The sequence below is a fragment of the Mixophyes fleayi genome, chromosome 3 (assembly GCF_038048845.1).
Source record: "Mixophyes fleayi isolate aMixFle1 chromosome 3, aMixFle1.hap1, whole genome shotgun sequence".
NCBI lineage: Eukaryota > Metazoa > Chordata > Amphibia > Anura > Limnodynastidae > Mixophyes > Mixophyes fleayi.
Window position 1 is genome coordinate 314,840,243 of NC_134404.1, and position 23,187 is coordinate 314,863,429.

Below are 23,187 nucleotides of genomic sequence, written 5' to 3' on the forward strand. Positions count from 1 at the left end.
ACCTGGTTGCAGTTAGACTGCTGTAAACCCTATTGAAACACCAGTTCAGCTGTTTTAGACTTTTTCTTCAACCCACTTATAGGATATAAGAACTGAGCTTTTCACTAGCTGAATTTAAGTAGTTCAGGTCTGAGATCTTTTATATGGAAATCCATTATCCAGAAAGCCACAAAGTTGAGAACGTAAGTAACTGATACTGTTTGCTGATAATACCATACACTGAGTTCCTTCTGCTAGAGGTGCTATAATGCCAAACAATGTAATGAGGAGGGAAATGCCAGGAGCCGTGTGGGGAAAAACAGACATAATTTTTAAATGTAATTTAGCATATTTTAGAAATGACTCCAAATTACAGAAAAAAGTAATCATAAATACCTATATCTCAAGCATCCTCCCAATAGTTTCAATATTGGTGGAGTTTGTGCGCATGTTTGCACAAGAAAGCGGGTGGAGTTGGGTGGGATTTGAATGGACTGTAAGGATACCAGGTTCAGTTTTGGTCCACTTGCTGGCTGGCCTCCTGGAGGTAAGTTATGTACAACATGCTGGTACCAGGTACCTTTTAGGGGTTCTAACTCACTCAGGCAACAACAGTTAGAAAGTACAATAGTACTTTTATTGCGTAAAAGAACAAACATTAGGAAATACAGTATTAAATAAATGCCAGCCAGGATTACCACACTCGCTGTCCCTTACCCCACTATCTCAAGGATTGCAGTCAGTGTAGGTCTCTTGTCCCTGGGACCCAGCTGATTGACCCAATATTCTCCCATTTACCAGAGTGGTAGGAGTCAAGCCCAAGGTCTCCCTGCTCCAGCAGGCTCACCAAGTAACAAGACTCACTGGGGCATATTCAATTACGATTCATGGCCGAGATTATGCGCAGCTGCATGGGTCCCAATACCGCAACATTGTGGATTTCGGGTGCGCACAGAAATGTGCAATATTGCGCTACCGTAATGATGCTATATACGCGCAGCCACGAATTGTAATTGAATACCTCCCACTGGGTTTAAGCGATTTCCAACAGCGATAACAGGATGCTCAGTCTAGCAGAAACCTAAACAGCAATGCATAGACAATGCCAAACAGAAAACAAACCCTAGCCTGGACCCATCATTTGTATATTAAGCTTAGTTCCCACACTGATGGGGCTGGACCAGGGTGGTCTTAGAGAGGGCACCTAATAGAGATTGGCAGCTGTCATAAAGGGTCTGTTACTGAGCTGTCCTTTCCCAAACCCACACACCCACAGGCCCTCCAGCTCGTAAGATACTGTATTGCTTAGCTGGCCAGAGCTCGAAGAATGGAGCCCACTTAGGATAACTAAGGGTCTGGGTTGGGATAAAGATTGAGCAGCTCTCAGTTTAACCTCTTTGATTACTTATCCACAGAATCTGGCTGCCAGCTGATCAGGACTTCCTGTCTCCTGGTGGCACAGAATATTTCAGCCCCACACATGTGACATGTGACAGGAACCCTTCAGAAAATGACTTATGGACATATTTAAGAATAACACTAATAGTTATATTATAATCATATTATAAGTCATATATGATATAATCAAATATAAACAGTAATAGTTGGGGTACTTTGAACACAATGATACATACAATGACTCCCTCTCCCCTACAAGCCTCGAATGGGAGAGTGTGTCCAGTGACCTCTAGTACAGGCCCGACCCTTACCGTCAGCACATGGACCATGGGAGGAATTTGGGCAGGTTTTATTTTGTCTTAGGTGTGTCTTTTAAAATGTTGAGAGATATGAATTCTGCGTATAAGATTCTATCCCTGTATATACAGCACTACACTTGAAGAGGTGCAATTTGCAGCACTAATCCTAAGATAACTGGGGAAAGCAATGAAAACTGACGGTCTTTTCTTATTTTGCCTTTCCTAATTCACTCTGAGTTTATACCTCCTCGTTCCAATTACAAAAGTACTAAATCCTAGGCTGGCATTCACAATAACCTCAATTCCTAAGTGCCAAAGCAGCTGATATGGAGCCAATGGGCACATCATTTTTAATGAGGAGGAAAATGAACATATACCTTTTGTATGTGTTGACAACACCCTCCTGTGGTCTCAGTCAGTGTTACTTGCCTTGGCTGGTTATGTAAATATAGTAAATGGCAGAATGGAAATAAAATTGTCATTTCAGCACTTGTTATCATCCACAGATTGAAATACAATCGGTGGATGAGTGTGAGCTAACAATATCTAATTATTTGAAAATTATTATCACCATACAGTAACACCATATTCAATTAATGTGAAACATTGACTATTGAAATGATTACAGATTATATCTTATTCTCGTCCAAAAAATTACTACAATAGGCATATTTCCTGGCAACCCAGTTCGTTGCTATGACAATAGAAGTGATGAGTAAGAAACCTACACATCCACAATATCAATACATTATTCACAGGAATAGCTAAGTACCTAACCTTTTTTGACATGTTCGGCATATATTGTAATACAGGATTATTACTATGAGAACCTATTGTGTCCTTTATATGGAATGTCCTGTTTTGCTTGTTTGGAACACACAACAGCTTCCATGTTCATGCAATTCCAGCATAAGTACAAATATCTATATAAAGAGAGCTCTACATATTTGATTTAACTCTTTTACACTGCGCTGTCCATAGTGTGGATTTTCCTATATATTATAAATTATACCTTTCATGCGTTAAGGAAGTGGTTTGTACACATTTGACACATTGATTACTTAGTTTGGCATAACTTGTGATATACTATATACATGGAGTGATTAGGATTTAAATCCCGGGTTGGGGTTTGTTTTGTAATGTATAATTTATTATCTTTTTAATGTTTGAGTATTCACATCCTCCTGCTAAATCCTAACACACTTTATTATTATTTGACAAGCAATTTAAACAATTATATGGACTCTAACCCAATTTTTTTATTTTTTATCTTTGTATCTTTCTAAGGAAATATCAAAGAATGAACGTATAAATGTATTCCTATTATAAGACTATGGGGCGTATTTATCATAGGGGAAAGAACTTCGCCCTATACATCAAAGGGTCACAGGCGGCTATAGCACTTTTCACAGAATCTTCAGGTTTCACTGGAGATAAGCTTCTCCATGCAAGTACCCCTCCAATCCTTGTTCTATTATCTTCATCTCAGGATGGGGGTAACAGAACAAAATCATTGCATTCACAGTCAAACATTTCAGGAATAGTTCAAGTCAACAAGTATAAGCAAGTATAAGTAATTATATATATATATATATATAGTGGCAAAGAGGCCTAATTGCCACACCTCTCCTGCATGGTGACAGATGAGGTCCACGGGAACCTGCAGCTTGAGGCTGCAGACCAGGTAACACAGGTATAACATTGCACTTGGGTTCAGTTACATACAGGTCTGAGACATGTGATAAAGTAGATGTAAAAGTGTGATTTTTAGTTACATGCTTTCAAGTGTTTTATTTCCACAGCTAACAGCACAGCTGATAGGGGTGTATGTACTGAATAGGAGTTACAGAGCACCTGAGGAGATCTCCTTTAAAGGAAAAGTGGGAGGTCGCCTGTCAGCCACCCCAAGGCTGAGGGAGGAGTCACAACTATAAAAGACTGTATTGTGCATATGTGCATTGCAACAGACGCCAGTTAGTGGCCGGCTGGTAGTGAGGGAAACTGCTGTATGGCCAGATGTAGGTTGCCTGGTGTCGTCCTGACAAAGTTGTTTGCTGAAGTTGTAATGCAAAAATCAAGCACCATTTGATTTGCAACAAGAAGTTGTCCGTGTGACTGATGTCTGCAGGGTGCCCGTGTGACAAGAAGGGTGATCATGCTACAATATATATGTATATATATATATATATATATATATATATATATATATATATAAAATCATCAACGTTTAACAAATTAAATTTGGTCATCATAGAATACATATAGGCGGTTGCCAGAATATTGTTCTGTTACCTCTGGGCTAGATACAAGCAACAATATGTGACTTGACATTTCAACGACTACCTTTTAACTTAGAGGTAGATGGAAACTACAATAATAGTTGACATTTAAAAATAAATGTTTGATAGACTGTAATAAACTGTCAACATGTTTGGGGTAGGTTCCCCATAGTTATTTCTTTGCCACCTATATGTAAAATTGAATAAGTCAGCATATAGCAGAAAGAAAATGGAAGACGCAAACGGAATCCTCGGTGCCAAGTATGAGTTTTATAATATTTCTTAAATGTTCTAATGAAGCAGATTAGGAATATTTGGATAAACTGGCTTTTTTATGCAAAGCCTTCCCAGCTGCAGATAATACTTCAAAGACCTCACACCAATGGAAATCACATCATGCTGACACTTAGCAGATCAAAATATGCTCATCGGAAAATAAATTATTTCAGTTAAAGAGTACAGAATTAACTGGTTTCATGGAAGGAGTAAGAAAATGTTTAATTTTTGAAGTTGTCATTTATAATAATGTTCATTTCACTGTGTTTTAGAACAAAAAAGATAGGGTTACTAAAATATGCTTATATATTCTATATTAAAGCTGTGCAAATATTAGTATTTGCAGCTTACATCACTTCTACCAAACTATTACTTTGAAGGAATGAGCATCATTTAAGTACATAAATAATGGGAAAACTCATGTTTAAGTCAATGACTAAACTGTAAGTAGTAATTCCTTTAAATTTTCTAACACTGGGCAGAGACAGGCCACTGAGTATTCCTGTACATTGTGCTAAACTGCATCATATAAATGTACTTTGCACAAAAATTGCATATAGACATCACAGTACATAATGCAGGCACATACAAACAATGGTGATCTCTTGCTGAGTATTTTAGGCAACACAATAAGAATAAAAAATAAAAATAGTAATAAATATAAATATTTAAAAAAATCAGGCTGGCTCCTAATTCCCCCCTGCAGCTGTGAAGGAGACTGTGTACTCCTAATTGCTGTTTCTATAAGAACGTGTATGTGTTTGTGGGCACAGAAGCGGAATCTTCTGATGTGGGGTTGGGTAGACTGGTTGCACCTTGCTGATTGTAGACTAGGTGCACTTTTCAATCTGATGTTACACTCACATGCTAAAATGATTTTTCAAATGAAATAGAAGGGTGACGAGAATGCATATATAATAGCAGGCTAATGAGGAGGTGGAGGTGTACGTGCAAAGACTTTTTCTCCCTGGAAAAGGGCTTGAATTTCACAGCTCCTTAAGGTCGCTGACACATGTTTTATATTTTGACCCTTGCAAGTGGACTTTATACAAAAAAGTTAATTTTCAGGCACATTTGAAGCAAAGTATTAATAACATTAAAATTTACATTAGTGAAACATGTAATAATGATAGTCCTGATGTCCCCTCATTCTCATGGTTAATTGAAGAACCTAAATGAGGCTGGAAAGAGAAGTCATTTAGGAGAAATATCTAAAAGATAAAATTAATGAAGGTGAGTGTCCTAAATATAGTAGGCTAGAAGGGCAGACACGGGATTTGTAGAAGGGGAAGGGGGGGTGGGGGTCCAAATGAAATATTTCACCTCAGAACAAAGCAAAAACAAAACAAAAACAAACATGCTATAATAAACCAGCAACCAAATTTTTTTCATAATGCAATTGTTTTACTGTAAAAAAGAAGTTTGGTTTAGTCACAGAGTATAAGACAACATCTAATAACAACTGGTGCAGAAAAAGCTACTGAGAGGCGGCTGCTCCACTGTTTCCACTGGGTCCATTTTCAAACTTATTTTAACATTTTAAGTTTAGCTTAATTCTTTTTCTTTTCAAGCTTCTATGGCGGCGCATGCGCAAATTTACTGCTTGAGAATGACATAATGAGAAGCGTACTTTGCAATATATATATATATATATATATATATATATATATATATATATATATATATATATAAATATATATATACATTCAGCATAGCAAAACAATTCAGCATTTCACACAAAATAGAAATTAGACAGTAGTGCTGTATTCAGATATGAAAACCAGAATTACAACAGTAAAATGTACATAAATGTAATAAAATGTTACATGAAATTGAATAAGGCATAAAGTGATCTGTACATTAATGTGAACACTGCTTTAAATAAATGTGACCATCTAACCAAATTCAATCTACTACACAAAACTAATATTAATTTCCACTCATACCCAATTAAAATAAAAACTATTACAATTAGTGTTAAAGTTACTTACCCAAAGCTGCACATTAGACTGTGAATGATAACAGGCCATTTATTTTCTGTATTTTCTATGTGTCAGAAAACACTAGAGCACTAGGTCAAAAACTGTAAAGATAATACACTAGAGACAAAAGTGATGGCAGCCATTTTGTTGAGGCCAATGTTCATGGAAACAAATGCAGATGCCCATGAAAATGTGTCCTAGGCTGCAGACAATGTGTTATACTATTTTTTATATACCTACTAACATTGAGGTTCCACGATTAGAGAAATGGGGATTTCTGGACAACTGGAACATCCCTAAGCGCGCTCCTGGGATGGGTTTTGAAGTAGAGTATTCTCCATCAAGCTGAGAGAGCTTTTCCAGGACAATTCCAAAAACCATAACTTTTCTGTGCACCTTTTTAAGCAGGATAAATAGGTGCCATAGTGCAAAAGGAAATGCACTGCAGGGTTGTATTTTTTAAGGTTTCCCTTAAAAACCCTTTCTGGGTTATTACATAAAAATGGAGAAGAAGTGACTTAAAACATTTGTTTTTGTAAGTCATATTCTAATAACAGGCATGAAAATAAGGTAAAATAAATTAGGTTTATCCCTAAAAAAATCATTGTTATTGAATTGATGTACAGTGTAAAATATAACTAACACTAGCCTAAAAATAAGACTCCCCAATTAAATTGTAATCAACAATTTAAAATGTTGTTAATAAGTGTTTATAAAATACAGTGCAAAAACTCTCTTTTACTTATTTTTTTTTAAGTCATTAACAAAACAAAACATTGACTTGGTTTCAGCATATAAGCAACATTGCAAGCAGTTTATATAAGTTTATAGCAAATCTAATATTATGTGCTTTTTTATCGGATAATAATATTAATAAAAAATTATGATCATGAGTCTCATCTTTGCTCTCACTTTATACATCATAGGGGCCCCAGTCTGCTAAGGCTGGGATTGTACAAATGATTTGTTAATAACTTGAAACCATTTTTCAGTTTCATGAGAGATATTTTGTTGCATGAAAAACTTTGTGTTTAATTCTTTTAACTCCACCAAGAAAAATCTCTGCTTGAAAACAACAAGACCATAACTTATTATTGACATCTCAGAGAGAAGAAGAGATTTTGAAGACAGACAATTGTGTTACTATGTGAAAGTCTGGCCCTGTGGCTTTTTCCATTTTTTGGTAGATCATTGTATGTAATTCCAATGGTATGAATTAATCCTGAAAATTCCACGAGGGCTCTACTGTTCCCTTTTTACACACTGTCAATGATCTCATCCACACTTTTTCCCTTCACACTGCACGCACAAGCGCTTCATACATTGGGCTCTCACTCCTGTTACCATTAATCTCACCTTTCAATACAGCTTACATCCCTTTCCATTACTACATACTTGTCTCCATCCCAATGGTAATACTCATTAAAAGGTCAATACAGTAATATCCTACTTAAACCCCAAATCACAAGACCCAGACAAGAGTCATCAACCCCATATCGACTGAAGTTGGTGAGAGGGGCACAAAATGGAAGAATCAACTGTGCTCTCTCTTGACTCTCTGCAATACCCCTGGAGGCCATTAAATCACCAAACTGCCAGAGTAAACTGTACTGCAGCCTTTTGACCTGCATATCATGTGCATTCAGCTCCGAATGTTCAATACTGGAGCAGGTGGCCAGACTCCCGGAGGGAATTCATGTATGAGGATGCAGGGGAAGAGTGGAGTGCTCAGTGCACCCCCATCAGTTATCTTTTAGGAAACAACTCAATCTCCTTTCTAAATAAACTAGAGTAGGAGTTGATCTTACAAAATAAAATAAATTGATGTACAATAAATAATGGCAATAGGCTCTGTGCAGAATGTCTGGTGATGGGGTCTGTGCAATGTAGCTGGCAATGCGTTCTGTGCAATGTGGATGGCAATGGACTATGTGTACTGTGACTGGCTATGTGATTTTGTAGACTATGGATTTAGCTTTAGGTATCACTTTCTATTCTGTAAGTATGGACAACTGTAATGTGAAACTTCTATAGGATTTATGTTAAAAGTTGCCTTTGCTCTGGGTGCTTGGCTGGCTTGTTGGTGTTGCATCATAAAAAGGGAAAGGGGCTCTTAAGGCTATGTTCCTGGCCCTCTGTTTTCTCTCTTTACACTCTTTACTTGGTGAACTAATACACTCCTTTGGCTCCCATCACCACCTCTAGGCAGACGGACCCTAAATTTGCATCTCTTCCCCTTACTTTTCCCCTTCTCTTTTATCAGGTATGTCCAACTGGTTCTTTGGTATCTCTATGTCACAACGCTACATAAAGCTTTACATGTCCAAACTGAGCTCATCATGTTCTTTCCAGTGTCACAACCCCATTCTACTCTCCCTCTTAATTGACAACTGCATGCTCTGCCAAGTCCCCCGTGCCAGCTGCCTTGGTGCCCTCAGCTTTCCTCCACAAATTCAGCCCTTAACGCTGTCATGTTCATTCCTTCTCCAAAACATTACCAGAGTACTCCCCTTTGTCAGGACAAGCCCTTACCCCTTCTCTCATTATTTACCACCTTGACTAATGCAACCTCCTCTTATCTGGCCTTCCCCTCACCCATGTTTCTCCTCTACTGTCCATCCTAAATGCCACGGCGAGAGTGTTCTTCCTCTCTTGCAGTTCCACATTCAGTGCACCACTCTGTAAATCACTATATTGGCTCCCCATAAATTCCAGCATCCAATTCAGATTATTTGCTCTTACTTTCAAAGCCCTTACCAACATCTCCCCCTCATACAACGCTCACCCTTTCACCTTCTTAGATCTGCCTATGATCTGCCCCTCACCTCTATGATTACCATTTCTTAATTCCAAATCTGAAACTGTTCCCGCATTGCTCTATATCCCACCTGATCTAACTTTCCTCCAACCCTCAATTTTACAAGTGCTCTCTCAAAACCCACCTCTTTACTACAGCTTATGCTGCTCCCATCTGACACTAGTCCCGATGGGTACTACGAGCTACCATTCCACTAGTTCCTATTATCTCAGCATCGCCCTCCTAGATTGTAAGCTCTCACAAGCATTACCCTCTTTACTCTCTGTCTCATGTGTGCATCTTCTCTGTCAACATGTCAACCAGTCTATGTATGTTTTAATGTATGATTTGTTTTTTAATGATCTGTTATACCAACTGTCTGGCGCTGCAGAATTCTGTGACACCTTACAATGATTATGATGATTAAAGGATTGTGGCATTGTGAAAAATGTGTGAAGCCTAGAATTTAGTGGTAAAACACTGTCCCGCCCCCCCCCCCCTTCCTTTGTTTTACAAAACTTTACGGGTAGAGTGGGACATTTTATTTCTTTATACAATTTTGCCTATTTGTTAGGTATGCCTATACAGAGGTGCACCCTCCATACCCCACTTTTTGGGAAGGCCTCCATGCACACACTTGTGGTCATTTGTGTAATAGCATCCAGAAATGGGAATACCAGCAAACGTAAAAACATCACTTCAAAGTCCTACTTACTATCACTTTTATCACCTTTGTACCAGTCTCTTAACTAATTAATTTGTTCCATTTTTACCCTTAAATACAACTTGTTGTAACCTATTTTATGATCTTATTAAGTCATACAAGTAAGGCATCATTGGGACAGTCTTTGGGCCTGAGTCATTAAGGAAAACAAAGCATAAAAAAGAAGTAACATGGCACCTGGGCAAAACTATGTTGCATTGGAGGGGGGGGGGAGATAAATTTAAAATATGATGGCATATTTATAGTTGGGATAGGGCATGTCCTAGATCAACTTTAAAATTCAGTGTAAAATAAAGCTATCAAGCATTTGTGTGCTAGATGAAAAAACAGCCGGTATTTAACTGATGTGCAAAATAATAAACTAATTTGCACCCCTTGCATTGTAACATGGTATGTCGCAGAGAAAATTTACTCCTTGTTTTGTCTTACTTTCCTTAATGACTCAGGCTCTTTATTACATGTGTACATTTTTTTTTTTTTTTACATTGATAGTTGACGTTTCCCAGATGATAGCCACCATGTTGGAGGACATGTATAAATCAGCTTCTTTTTGTTGAAGTAAAAAGCCTTTACAACTGCCTGCTAATCTTGTCATGCCCTATAAATATGCAATTTGCCAATGGGTGATATAAGTGACATAACAACAGTTTACATAACTGATCAAAATAGTTGACATCACTATAGGTAACATCACTTATTTTTGAATATCACTTTAGGATCATCACTGATCTCCTCATTGAAATCAGTGGCAACACTGAAGAGCTCACAAAGAGAGACACTTAGAGGGGGTATTCAATTGTCGGCGGAAACGCCGAAAATCCCCCATTCCGCGCACTATTACCGTCATTACGGTAATAGTGCGCGGAAAAACCGTTACTACGGTAATTTTCTCGCTGGATTTCAGCTCGCAGCTCCCTGAGCCGCTAACTAGCCGCTCCAGCTAACTACTACCGTAATAACGGTAGTAGTTTTTACGCGCCGCGGAAACGGAACAATTGAATACCCCCCTTAATATATGACATAATTAATAGCAACAAATTAATGACATTATAATTGTTGACTCAGTAAATTACATCAAAGATGGTATTGCCAGGGGTAACGACATCACAATGGTGATAGTATTAATGGCATCATAACAGATGACAAAACTGAAATCATTACAACGAGGAACAAACTAAAAATGATGATGTGACCAGCCCAGACTATCGCACTGTTGCTGGTTATTTATTTTAGGGCTCATGCAGTTTTCTTAAAACATTTAATTAACCTTTTTATTTTTTTAACAACATATGAGTTGATGGTCAACAGAGTTCCTGGTCTAATCAGCTCTCTCACATTGAATATTATTTATACTTGCACGAAACAGAAATTAAGGTACCACTAACATTACATAATATTTAAGCTACCTTTAAAAATTCCAGGTTCTTTTATTTATTTGTTTGCTTTTCTCTATTGTGAACACAGCTACTTTCCCCAAAATGTTTCAGGCAGTTGTGACTGAGCACTGCTGTGTTTAAGAACCCCACCCTTAGGCGTGCTTTGTTATCCAGACTGGACTATCACCAAACTTATCACATTACTATGGAATATATCTTTCAGCTGCAAAAACATCTGTTTCTGATGAAGTTTACAGCTGCCTGCACTGGCAAAGAGAATTTGAAAGGAACTGACATTGGACAATCCACGTCTCGGCTGTAGCTTTTCTTTGTGAACTAATAATGCACATAGGATTCAAGGTGTAAATGTGGCGGAATGGTGGCACAATGCAGTGTGTGTTTTTGTGAGTTTGGTGTCTCTGTGTGTCTGTGTGTGCGTAAGCAGAGACTGATGTGAATTAATAAACTCTCTCTAATAATAATAATAATAATAATAATAATAATAATAATAATTATTAAGCTAGGCTAGATCTCTGGGAGAGTTTTATAGAAATATCAACATGAAAAGTAAGTGACCAGGATTATAGAGATTTTAATGTATGGCAAAACACACTTATCACAAGCTATAAATAAAAGCTCAAGGCCATATTAAACTTAGTATTTGTCATATATCAGTCATATTAATGTGAAGTTGGTGGCTTTATTCAGTAAGGATACAAACTCTGCTACAGACTCTCCCAGCTGATAATGTTGTCAGTGACAATCGGTCTATTGATGCCAGGTTTGTCAATTACATCACTGCTCCTCAGCGTCTCTATTGATTGGTTGTTTAGCCTGTCACTATAGTTAAGTGCGCAACATATGGTCTAAGCTTGTACAGTCATGAATTTACATGATAAGTTCGCACATGTACCAAGATTTACAAATGTCGTACGATAGCCGAAAAGGAGAAACCGACTGGTGTCTACCAATAAGCATCAAACGCATTACAAAATAGACTCACTATAAGTTATATTCAGACTGGAAGATATTGTAGAAGGCCCACCAAGCATAACCATATAATTGCAAATGTAAAAGACTCCAGTATAATTAGTGCAATTAACCCACATTGACTATCACCGACATGTTTCCTCAGTCATCAATCCTGTACAAATGTGTAACCAATTACAGTATAAGGGCCCTCCTGGAGCTAGAACAAGCTCAGTGCAGTCTATGAGTGAACTGTGGGCAGCTATAGTGTTGTCAAAATAAGGGTGTATGTTATGTCAGTGAAACAAAGCGAAGCATGTTAGGGAAAGAAACATCTGCAATACGTCTTTCAGCACTTGTTGGTTACCAGTACGGGAGACCGGCTGCTGCATTAAATGTTCTCATCCCTTAGTTCTGTTCTACTGTATCGCTCTGTTCCAAGCTCAGAACACCCAACCTCACATCTTAACTCTTACATCAGCCTACAACTCACTCCTGCTAAAAAGGACAGCAGTAGCGTGACTTTCATCTAAGTGTGTGTGTGTGTGTGTGTGTGTGTGTGTGTGTGTGTGTGTGTTTGTGTGTGTATATAACTTGTTGTGTGACGAATCTGTAATCAGCTCATTTTTTTTCTGTGACAACGATTAACAGTCAAGGTAGGTAAAACACATCTGGATATGAGGATCACCTTATTGGAACGGTCTTTGTTTTAAACATGTGCAAAATAAGGAATTGTATCTGTAAGATATAAAAGCATATTAGATGTCACGTCTGAGATCTATGACCTGGATAAAGTTGTCAAACTCTACAGGGGCCTCTAATAGCCTTATATTTTACAATAGGGAGCACATTATTTTCATCATTAATATTATGGGATTTTTGCCTCAAAGGTAGCAGCAGCATGTTGGTCAGTGACTAAGTTGTAGGTGGAGGGTGGAAGTAAGAACTCCACGAAATCAGCAGTTGGAAACTTAGCTTTATTCAACTGTAGCAAGAGAGATAAAAATAGGCTTGAAAGAGAATGACAAACCTAGACCCCATAGGGAGTGTTAAGTAACTTCTTCACACCTCTCTATCAAGTGGGCATCTAGGACCCTTACTACCTTCACACAAAAACCCACAGTCCTTTTACTGCTGATGGTCCCTCCTCAGCCTATGACTCCTTTTGTGGATCCAACTGGCCACAGTAGCTGCCTGGAAGGGTAAAAGATTCTGGATTCCAGGGCCAATGTCTGGTCTTTCGTGTCACAGCCCTACTGAGTTCATATATTACCACCCTATATGTTCATAACTTTACTGGCATTACTGTTTCCTGAATATGTGGTCTTGTAATTCCAGTGTCAGCAGAGCTGCGCTGAGCGGGTCCTATGACCACATCTCACCATGGAGTGGACTTTAGAGACTTCTTTCAATTGCTATAAGGAAAAAGCATATGTGTTCTCACAGAGGGGATCAGACTGGTTCACGTTAAATTCCTTGCACGCTGTACAGTAGCCATAACCTGAAGGAACCATAGGAAGAACATATTCCAGTGTCCATACATATGGACACAGAACCAATGGCTCCAGTGCTGTGAAGCCTCAATGCTAACTACTGTGCCACAATGCTGGCCCATTGAAACTTGCAGTTCCAATAAACTATATTCACTATTACTAGTGCACTATCAAGCCTACAGAGAAGATTTAATAAATAGATGGTTGACTTCTTGCAACCACTTCACCCTTTCAATTGTCCAATTGACCTTTCAGCTGGTTCTGAAATTCTTATTGGTAGAATTTACTCCTTATTCCACACAGAACTAAAGGTTCTAAAGTATTATATTTATTAAAAGATATTTAAAAAAGGGTTCATTTAACCTTCCACATCTCCCACTGTGGCATCTAACTTTTGTGGAGGGAAAAAAAGGATTTAATGTGACCTTGGGTGAATTATTTAGATTTAAATCTAATTCAGGTGAAGAACAAATACTCTTTACCTGTTAATACTGAACTGCAAGGCAGCCTGACACACCTAACTGCATTTACACAAAGCAAACATTTTATTTGCCTTTGGAGAGGAGATGAATTGAAAACTTGGACTCATGGCCATTAAGTTAAGATGGAAAAATGTGAACATGAGAAAACATTGGTTAAATGTTTGGGGAGCATTGTGTCAGCTGCTGGTCTTCAAATGGTTCCTCAAAAAAATAAGGCTGCACTTGATTTTCTAGTGCCAAGTTGTAAAAAAGACTATCAGAAATTCATTAGCTTCGCCAGTTTCTATAGACGTTTTATGAAGGACTATCTATCTTACCATCTCATCATCATCATCAGCTATGTATATAGCGCCACTAAGTCTGCAGCGCTGTACAGAGAACTCACTCACATCAGTCCCTGCACCATTGGAGCTTACAGTCTAAATTCCCTAACATACATACAAAGACTGAGAGAGACTAGGCTCAATTTTTTGATAGTGGCCAGTTAACCACTAGTATGTTTTTGGATTGTGGGAGAAAACCGGAGCACCCGGAGGAAACCCACGCAAACACAGGACGAACATACAAACTCCTCACAGATAAGGCCATGGTCAGGAATCAATCTCACGACCCCAGTGCTGTGAGGCAGAAATGCTAACCACCGAGGCACTGTGCCGCCCAGATAGATGGATAGATCTCCATCTATCTATCTATCTATCCATCTATGTATATATTGTGGATGAAGTGGCTGCATAAAAAATAAAATTCATGGAATTTGGTAGTTTTGCAATAAAAGCAGGAGGAGAAGTGACGGTATGACATACCAACTTACATACCACCACTCTGACATATATATATATATATATATATATATATATATATATATATATATATATATATATATATAGTGTAACTTGTGACATAATTTTAAAACAACGCTCATTTATTTCTAATCAACACACTTTCTCTTCCTCTTCATGTACTAATTAGTTAATTTACACACTGACATGGTATATGTAAGCTGTAATTGCTCTATTTGTTATAAAACAGACATTGCAATACTAACGTTTAATGCTGCGCTGATCAGCTTTATGAAATGTTTTCACCGTTCAGGAATGTTTTTATTTTAAGGGGTAGGGTGGAACTTTCTGGTTGCTCTACAATCTCAGCACTAATTAGGAATGCTCTACAACTAGAACTTACAACAGCTGCATGAATGAGAAGTACATTAAAAAGTCATCTGTAACGCTAATATTATTTCAATTATGTAACTCTGTAGCGCATCAATTATAAAAAGTAAAGAAAAAGTTAGTTTGGTGTTTTCTGTTATTTTAAGTGATAATATGTTGGGAATAGATTTGTAAAGGATGTATGACAAGTAGTGGGAGGGTGTCAATCTCCAGGACAACCCCCCTCTGCTTCCTGAACCTGAAATACAACTTGCTGTGGATCATGTCCATTTACAAACTAGCACACTGCAAAGCAACAAATTTAGAAAACATCATTTTTGGTTGTAAACAATTGTTTGCCCCGCTGGAAGGAAACCTCACAACAACACGACATAACGACAACACAACAAAGCAACAAATCTTATTTTCTATATTGCATGTTTGGTCTATTTACCAAATAAATTGCTAATATATAAAAAACTGCTACACATTACAAATTGGACCCGCACAATGCCATGTGACCCTGCCTGTAGAGTTATAAAAGGACTTAATCCTTCAGTACATAGAGATATAGCACCAGGAAACTCATAAAATGTGGAAGGAGGAGATTCCAGGGAGGAATAACTAAATTAATCAGGGGGGGTGGTGGTTTCACTCCATACTTGCCAACTTTAAGGGCAAGTGGCGAATGCAAGAGGAGGAGTGATGTGGGTGGGGCATGATTACATGAATTGCTCCATTAACTGGGAGGGTATCTGCTCTTCCAGGAGACTGGGGCAGACTCCTTCAGCTTGAGCCCCCCAGGACATTCCCGGAGAGTAGGCATGTATGCTTTACTGATGGTGGTGTCAACCTTTAAATGATATTTACTGAAGTTCACCAAAATGAACAAACATACCACCATATGACACCATAGGGTATATTTACTAAACTGCGGGTTTGGAAAAGTAGAGATGTTGCCTATAGCAACCAATCAAATTCTAGTTTTCATTTTGTAGAATGTACTAAATAAATAACAGCTAGAATCTGATTGGTTGCTATAGGCAACATCTCCACTTTTTCAAACCCGCAGCTTAGTAAATATACCCCCATATGTCTAAAGGGGACATATCATGCAGTATTAAAAATTGAACATCAGCAATAGAAACTTGGTAAAAGTTTATTTGCAATGTAGTTAATAACAAATATAGCATTCTTTAGAAAATCGGGTATAAAACTGTGCCCCTTACTCTCTGTCTAGTACTTGTAGCCAAAATTCCTTTGGCATTACACAAATTAACAGTTGGTAGCTTAAAAGTCTGTGACAGTAATCTTGTGATTATTTAAAGCTAATGTGCTGAAAGCTGTCGGAATTCTGAAACTGTTGATGTCACAGAAGATTCAGATAGTTTTGTAGGAGCACAGTGAATAAGTCCTTCCAGCCAATGGAATGTTCACACTCTCATTCATACGCAGGAGTATTTATGGCATAGAAGATGGTTAACTTCATGCAGACGTGTAAAAAAGTGAATTTAGAAGAAACTATAGGGCTTTAACACACACAGTAAATATAAAATACTGTATGTTCTTGTTATACGTTGTCTTTTCAGACTCTGCCTTCCCTCCCTCACTAAGCAGGAACTGCAGAGTGGCGCTGGTGAGGGGAGGGTGCGCTTCCCTAGAAACTCTTGGAGCCCCATAAAAATATCTGGGTCCACAAGTTTCTAGTAACGCCCCTGCTTTCTGCTACTATAATTTCATCACACGTACAGCACAACTTTCGGCAAGTGTATTCCGGGAGAGGGGCGCGGCTAGAGGGCGGGGCGCGGCCAAATGCGTCATTTTGCCCCTGCCCCCACGACAGAAATGCCATTTTGTCGCGGGGGCAGGGCCAAAATGACCCGATTCACCCCGAATCGCGTCATTTAGGCTAGGCAGGTTCGGGATGTTGGAGACTTGCCTGATCTCCCGGGAGTCAGTGACACTGACCTTAATTTTGGGAGTCTCCCGGACATTCCGGGAGAGTTGGCAAGTATGATACAGCAATCTGCAGTCAGCTTTTAGATGGAATTAAATAAATAGCTGTTTTTGTATGTTTAGTTTCACTGCAGAAGGCAAATAGTACAGATTGACGTTCGCAGGACTGTAGCGAATTATAAAATAATTTCAAAAAGGCTGCACTTCAAAATTTTCTTTAAAAACAATAAAAAAAACCTCATTATAAATAAATGTTTGTAATCCTTATTGTCTTTTTAAACAATATTGTTTGGACCAGTGGTCAAATAAATCGATCTGCCAAAAAGAAAACTATTGACTTAATATTGCTATTTGTTTTTTATATATAACAAAAATAAAAACTCTCTGTCTATTTCTTAACATTCTAGATTACGAAGAATGTCTTAGAATATTGAACTATAATGGAGATAATGTGCTGTGTTCTATAGTTAGGGTATATTGCTTTTTAATATTGTACCATGTCACACCCTTTCCACTGCTCTCAGGAAACAGGAAGCATGCTCTGTTTAAGTATGATGCTATTTGTTTGTTTAGAGCAAATGCAGCCGATCAAGTTTTACAACCAAACAAAGAACACATTCAAGGTCAATTACAACCCGCAAATAATATAGAGAAAACATTTTTATTTTTCCAATGTGATTAATTGCCCCCCCGCCCCCCTGTGCATAATAATAACAGAAAGCATGCCAGTAGCCAGTGGTGAAACTACAGGGAATGCGACTAGTAGACAAGACCTGGAAAGCTACTTGGATTGTACCCCTTAGATGTTGCTTGTACCATCAGGGGCTGGCCTTTAAAATGCGCCTAATAGGCTGTGGAGCAGAGTCTCCCCCACCTCCCCCCAACCCGTGTATACTAATCAGAGCTTACTTTCCAAGCAGCTTCTTGGCCCAATTAAACAATGAGATGATCGGGTACTGTCTATTGGTTGTTAATGACAGTATACCTACCAGTCATGACAAGCAGGCAACGAATGTCAAAACAAGCAGAGAATTGTGATTATCAAAATAGACTCTTCACTGCATATTATGGCCCAGGATAAGGAACTATCTTATATACTGTTCACCAGAATGGAGAACAGTATCTGTACATTTTACTGCCTGTAGGACTGGGTAATCTGAAAAAATAAACTAATACTAGCCTCCGGATTGGGAAATCTGGATTTTACATTATCAACCAGAATGGAATGGTGAGTAGTTTGCATATACACTAGCAACCAGAAGTGAGTGCCTGTGTTGTACACTAGCAACCAGAACTGAGTGCCTGTGTTGTACTCTAGCAACCAGAACTGAGTGCCTGTGTTGTACTCTAGCAACCAGAACTGAGTGCCTGTGTTGTACTCTAGCCACCAGAATGAGGGGGGGGGGGGTATTGCACACAAGCTGTCAGGATGTGGAGGTGTATCTATTGTACGCTAACCTTCCAAATAAGGGGACTGAATTGTGCCATAACCACTAGAAATGTGGCTGTAATGTACACCTGACACCTGAATGGAGAGCCTACATTTTGTATTAGCTATCAGAATGGAGGTCCATGTTGTACCCAGCCATTATAATTGTACTCTATATTGTATACTAGCTATCAGAAAGGGGTCTATTATGTACACTAGTCACCAGAATGGGTTCTGTTTTAATGCCGCTTACAGGTTAAGAATCACGTTACCCTTGGCATAATGAGAAAAGCGGGCCATCAGAGGACTAGGTGGCTTAGTCTCAAGATATTGGTGCAGGGCTGTTGTCTAGGTCCATAATATGCCTCCATAAAGACTATATATATATATATATATATATATATATATATATATATATATATATATATATATATATATATATATATATATTGAAAGAGCAGGACAATTATGTAATGAAAGCGTTTTCCTAATTAATACATTGAGAAGTTCAAATATAATTTACTTTAGAAAAATGTTACAAATAATATCTTTAAGAAGTTTAATAATTAAGATGTTGATTATACAATCACACTTACATGGAATGGACCTTGTCTTCAGGACCCTGGACCTGCCCCACTACAGTGCCTTGTCTTGTATTTTTCACCCATCCAACTACTCCAAGTCTTCTGGCTTCGTCCTCCGTATACTGCGGCAAAGAGGCAAGAGATAGATATTTTATAAAAACAATATCAGTACCGCCCAAAATAGCATCTATTGTGCTTATTTGTGACAATATTTACTGTATTAGCAATTGTTCTGTTTGTTCAAAATTCAGTAAAAATGTTTCAGCTAATCACCTTTTAATAATTATTATTAAATTTGGTGTTTGTATCACTAACAATGTGTGAAAAGGAAGGAAACTTGTATAAACTCATGAAATGTAATACAGAGTTTTCGGGGCAAAACTCAAAACTAAAAAAAACTAAATAAAATCAAAGCTATATATGGTGTTTTGCTCCTTTTTAACTTTCAGAGTTGGATGTATTAACCGTTTTCATAGATGTGTATTTTTTTTTTTTTTTTTGTACAGTTGCCTGATGAATGGGCCTCTGTGCTCTGAAAGCTAGCAAATATAATAATAATTTTTGGGTTAGCCAATAAGGGTATCTTTATTTTTACACTGAAATTTAAAGTTGAACTAGGACATGCCCTACCCCAACTAAATGTACCTCTCCCTTCAATGCAACATGGTTTTGCCTAATGACTCAGGCCCAATGTGTATGCAGCTCTGCATGGGGTTTGCAAGGCTGCCAACTCCCAGCTGTAACTCTCTCCCTGTCTGTGTATTTAGTGCTTGGTTTAGCTTAATTCGGTCAACCCAGTCAAGACTATATTTGATGGGTTTGATCCGGAACTCTTACTCATATGGACACTTTTTCTTGGTCCGGATAAGACCTCTCAGAGTCACTGGATACCATTGCATACATTTGCGGGCAAGCTGGGACCGATAGTGTGCCAAGACTGTCAATTCAACCTGCTGTAGGGGCAAATTCAGCGAAATGGTGCACATTTACACTCGGAAAAACCATAATGAGTGTCAGGATCTGCCTGCAGCCCTCTGCATCGCATGCTGCTTATTGGCAGATTCTGCCTCCAGGACCTTGGACTTGTAGTTTACTGTATTATCTGCAGTACCTCTATTCACCAGGGGTGCTGCTATTGTGCCTTTCTTTTCTTCACTAGGGGTTCGTTAACCTGTTGCACCAATTATCTCCTGCACCTGGGTGTTCCCTATTTACACCTGCCTCTCTCCCTCTCCTGTGCTGGTCATTGTTGTTATATGTTGCTGTGCTGTTCCTTGCTCCTGGTTCACCTGTTCCCTGGGATTTCTGCAAACTACTTGTTCACCTGCATCAGCCGTTTTCCTATTATTTGCTTTCTGCATCTCCCTGCAATCCCTGTTCTTTGTCAACACCATCCGGTTTGTACCATACTGCATTTTCTGGAAACATATTTGCAATAAATATTGTGTATTTCACCATATTATAGCTGTGATTTCCTGCATTGAAACATGACATTGAGATGTAAAGGGTGCACTTGCATTTTTTATTGCATGCAAGGAAAGTACTGCCTGATTTTGCATGAAGCACACAAATACTGGGCAGCTTTATTTTTACACTGCGAGTTATAGTTGAGCTAGGATGTGCCCTGCTTCCTACCTTAGATTGTAAGCTCCTCTGAGCAGGGTCCTCTCTCCTCCTGTTTCCACCACTTTTACTCTGCTCAACAGATACTCTGCCCATCTCCTTCTTGAGCCACTGACTCTACTCCTGCTTTTCTATGCACCCTGTCAGTAGCACTTAACCTGTTAGCTGCGCCAACACTCGGGCACAGGCTCTCTGCTATGCCGACTTTCCCCCACCCTTCTTATTAGCTGTACGCTGAACTACCTAATAATGCTACTTGTTTATTGTACCATAATGCGTTCCCTGTACTGTCATACTGTTTATTCCTGTACGGTGCTCTGGACACTTTGTGGCACCTTACAAATAAAAATTAATAATAATAATAATAATAAATCTGTGCTCATATTTTAAATGTGGATTTACTACTAACTTTAAATGAGTCCCTTAGTTAGTAAGACTGTGACATCAAGAAACCTGAACATAATAATGGAGCTGGAATACTAGCAACCAATGCAATACACCATGCCTAGCGAGGAGGTAAAAGAACCCTGAAGTTACGTGGAGATTGACCTGGTGTTGAATTTGACTATACTCAAGGCAAAGAGTGCCAACTGTTTTGTGAAACATTTAAGACTGTTGACTACTTTCTGCAACTACTAGAGGAGTTCAATAAAGGGCCTCTTTTATACTAACCCGCAGATCCCTGGTATACAAGTATTACTGAGCTAGCCTGGAGCAGGGGCGGATCTAGAAAACGACTGTACCCGGAGCGATTTAGGGGGGCGATTTAGGCCCCGCCCCTTTCTAACAGTTTAGGCTGCCGACGGCTGCACAGTATGTGCAGGTCCATCCAGCCGTGACAGGCAGGGACAGTGTGCTGCCCGGCTGCTCTGATTGTGTTTCACAATCAGAGCAGCCGGGCAGCACACTGTCCCTGCCTGTCACGGCTGGACGGACCTGCACATACTGTACAGCCGTCGGCAGCAAGTGTCTGCTAGGGGGGGCGATCGCCCCGATGGCCCCCCCCTGGATCCGCCACTGGCCTGGAGGGACAGGTGCCAAGAGGTAGGACAATGGGTGCAGAGAGCACCTGCAGCACACACATTTGTGGAAAGGGGCTACAGACACAGGAAACCAATGTGTTCGACTTTTCTTGGTAACAACTGTGACTATGCATTGAATGATGCATTGGGAAAAAATGAGTCCACTCCAATATGTCCATCATTTAAAGAAAACATATGCCCTTTCACATTACACTGTGCTGCCTGACTTTACTTCAGAAGAGCTATTTTGCTCCGTGACACCTTATTGTAATATACCTCCATTGTCTCACCTTCATTGCAGTTGAAATAAGCATATAATATATGAATCAGCAGATAATGTAAATCTTACCATTCTGAAGCACACACCTGTAAAACAAAGAAAAGATAAATGTTTTACTATACGGTAGAATGTAAAATTAGCAGCCAACATTTCAAACAGCCAAAGATCGATGCTTAACATTAAGGTAAACATACATTTTTGTTGTGCCAAAGCTATATGCACTGAGTAACCACAAGGTAATGTACTTCTGCCTGAGAGTGAGCTGCTGTGACTGATTCACCTTCAGAACACCCTGAATTAGTGGGCCATGGTGTCAGCAAGCTGTCCAAACTCCAAACTGCAACACAGGGATGTTGACCCGTGTAAATTCTGTTGTGTCCCATAGTTATTATGGCTGGTGGTGGATCTCTGTTCTTTCCATCTCATCCACAGACATTGTAAATAAGTAATGGGCCCAAGTATGGACCTGCGTAATAGATAGCATAGACCCTGGCACAGTACCGGAGTCTTTGCTGTCTTCTGCACAGGTACCTTGTCATAAGCACATTCAATTTATTATGTACACATGGAAGTAAATGTATCATCATCATCATCATCATCATCATTTATTTATTTATATAGCGCCACTAATTCCGCAGCGCAGTAGAGAACTCATTCACATCAGTCCCTGCCCCATTGGAGCTTACAGTCTAAATTCCCTAATATAGTCAAACTAAGGTTTTGGCAAATCTACGGTTTTCGCTGATTTTAACTAGCCATATTTAAAATGGCAAAAATCGCTGGGTTTTACATTTATTTAATTTGCCATTTTAAATATGGCTGTCGAAATCGCCAGAAATAGTCGATTTGCCAAAATCGCAGTTTAACACATTTACCCCCCATGTGTACATAATAAACCGAATGTGTACAGACACTAACCTACATTATAGCAAACAAAAAAAATAAAAAATTATGCACCAAAAGAGACAAGAATACAATAAGCAAAGAGTAGTTACACTATAGAATGATACACAGGATAGATATGAATCTAGCAGTTAGCCCAATACTTTTGGAAGCCAATAACGTAAAATATTGAGATACACAATAAATTA

General features: G+C 38.8%; 1 protein-coding gene across 1 annotated transcript in view; it reads right to left on the bottom strand.

Annotated features, from left to right (window-relative positions):
- The window catches only part of ACYP2 (acylphosphatase 2), a 122,723-nt gene that overhangs the window by 94,185 nt on the left and 5,351 nt on the right, over positions 1-23,187 (bottom strand). The window contains exons 2-3 of the mRNA XM_075204050.1: positions 22,166-22,182; positions 19,184-19,293 (exon numbers count right to left, since the gene is read on the bottom strand). Of these exons, the coding sequence (XP_075060151.1) occupies positions 19,184-19,293; positions 22,166-22,182 (127 nt within the window). The remainder of the gene's footprint in view (positions 1-19,183; positions 19,294-22,165; positions 22,183-23,187) is intronic.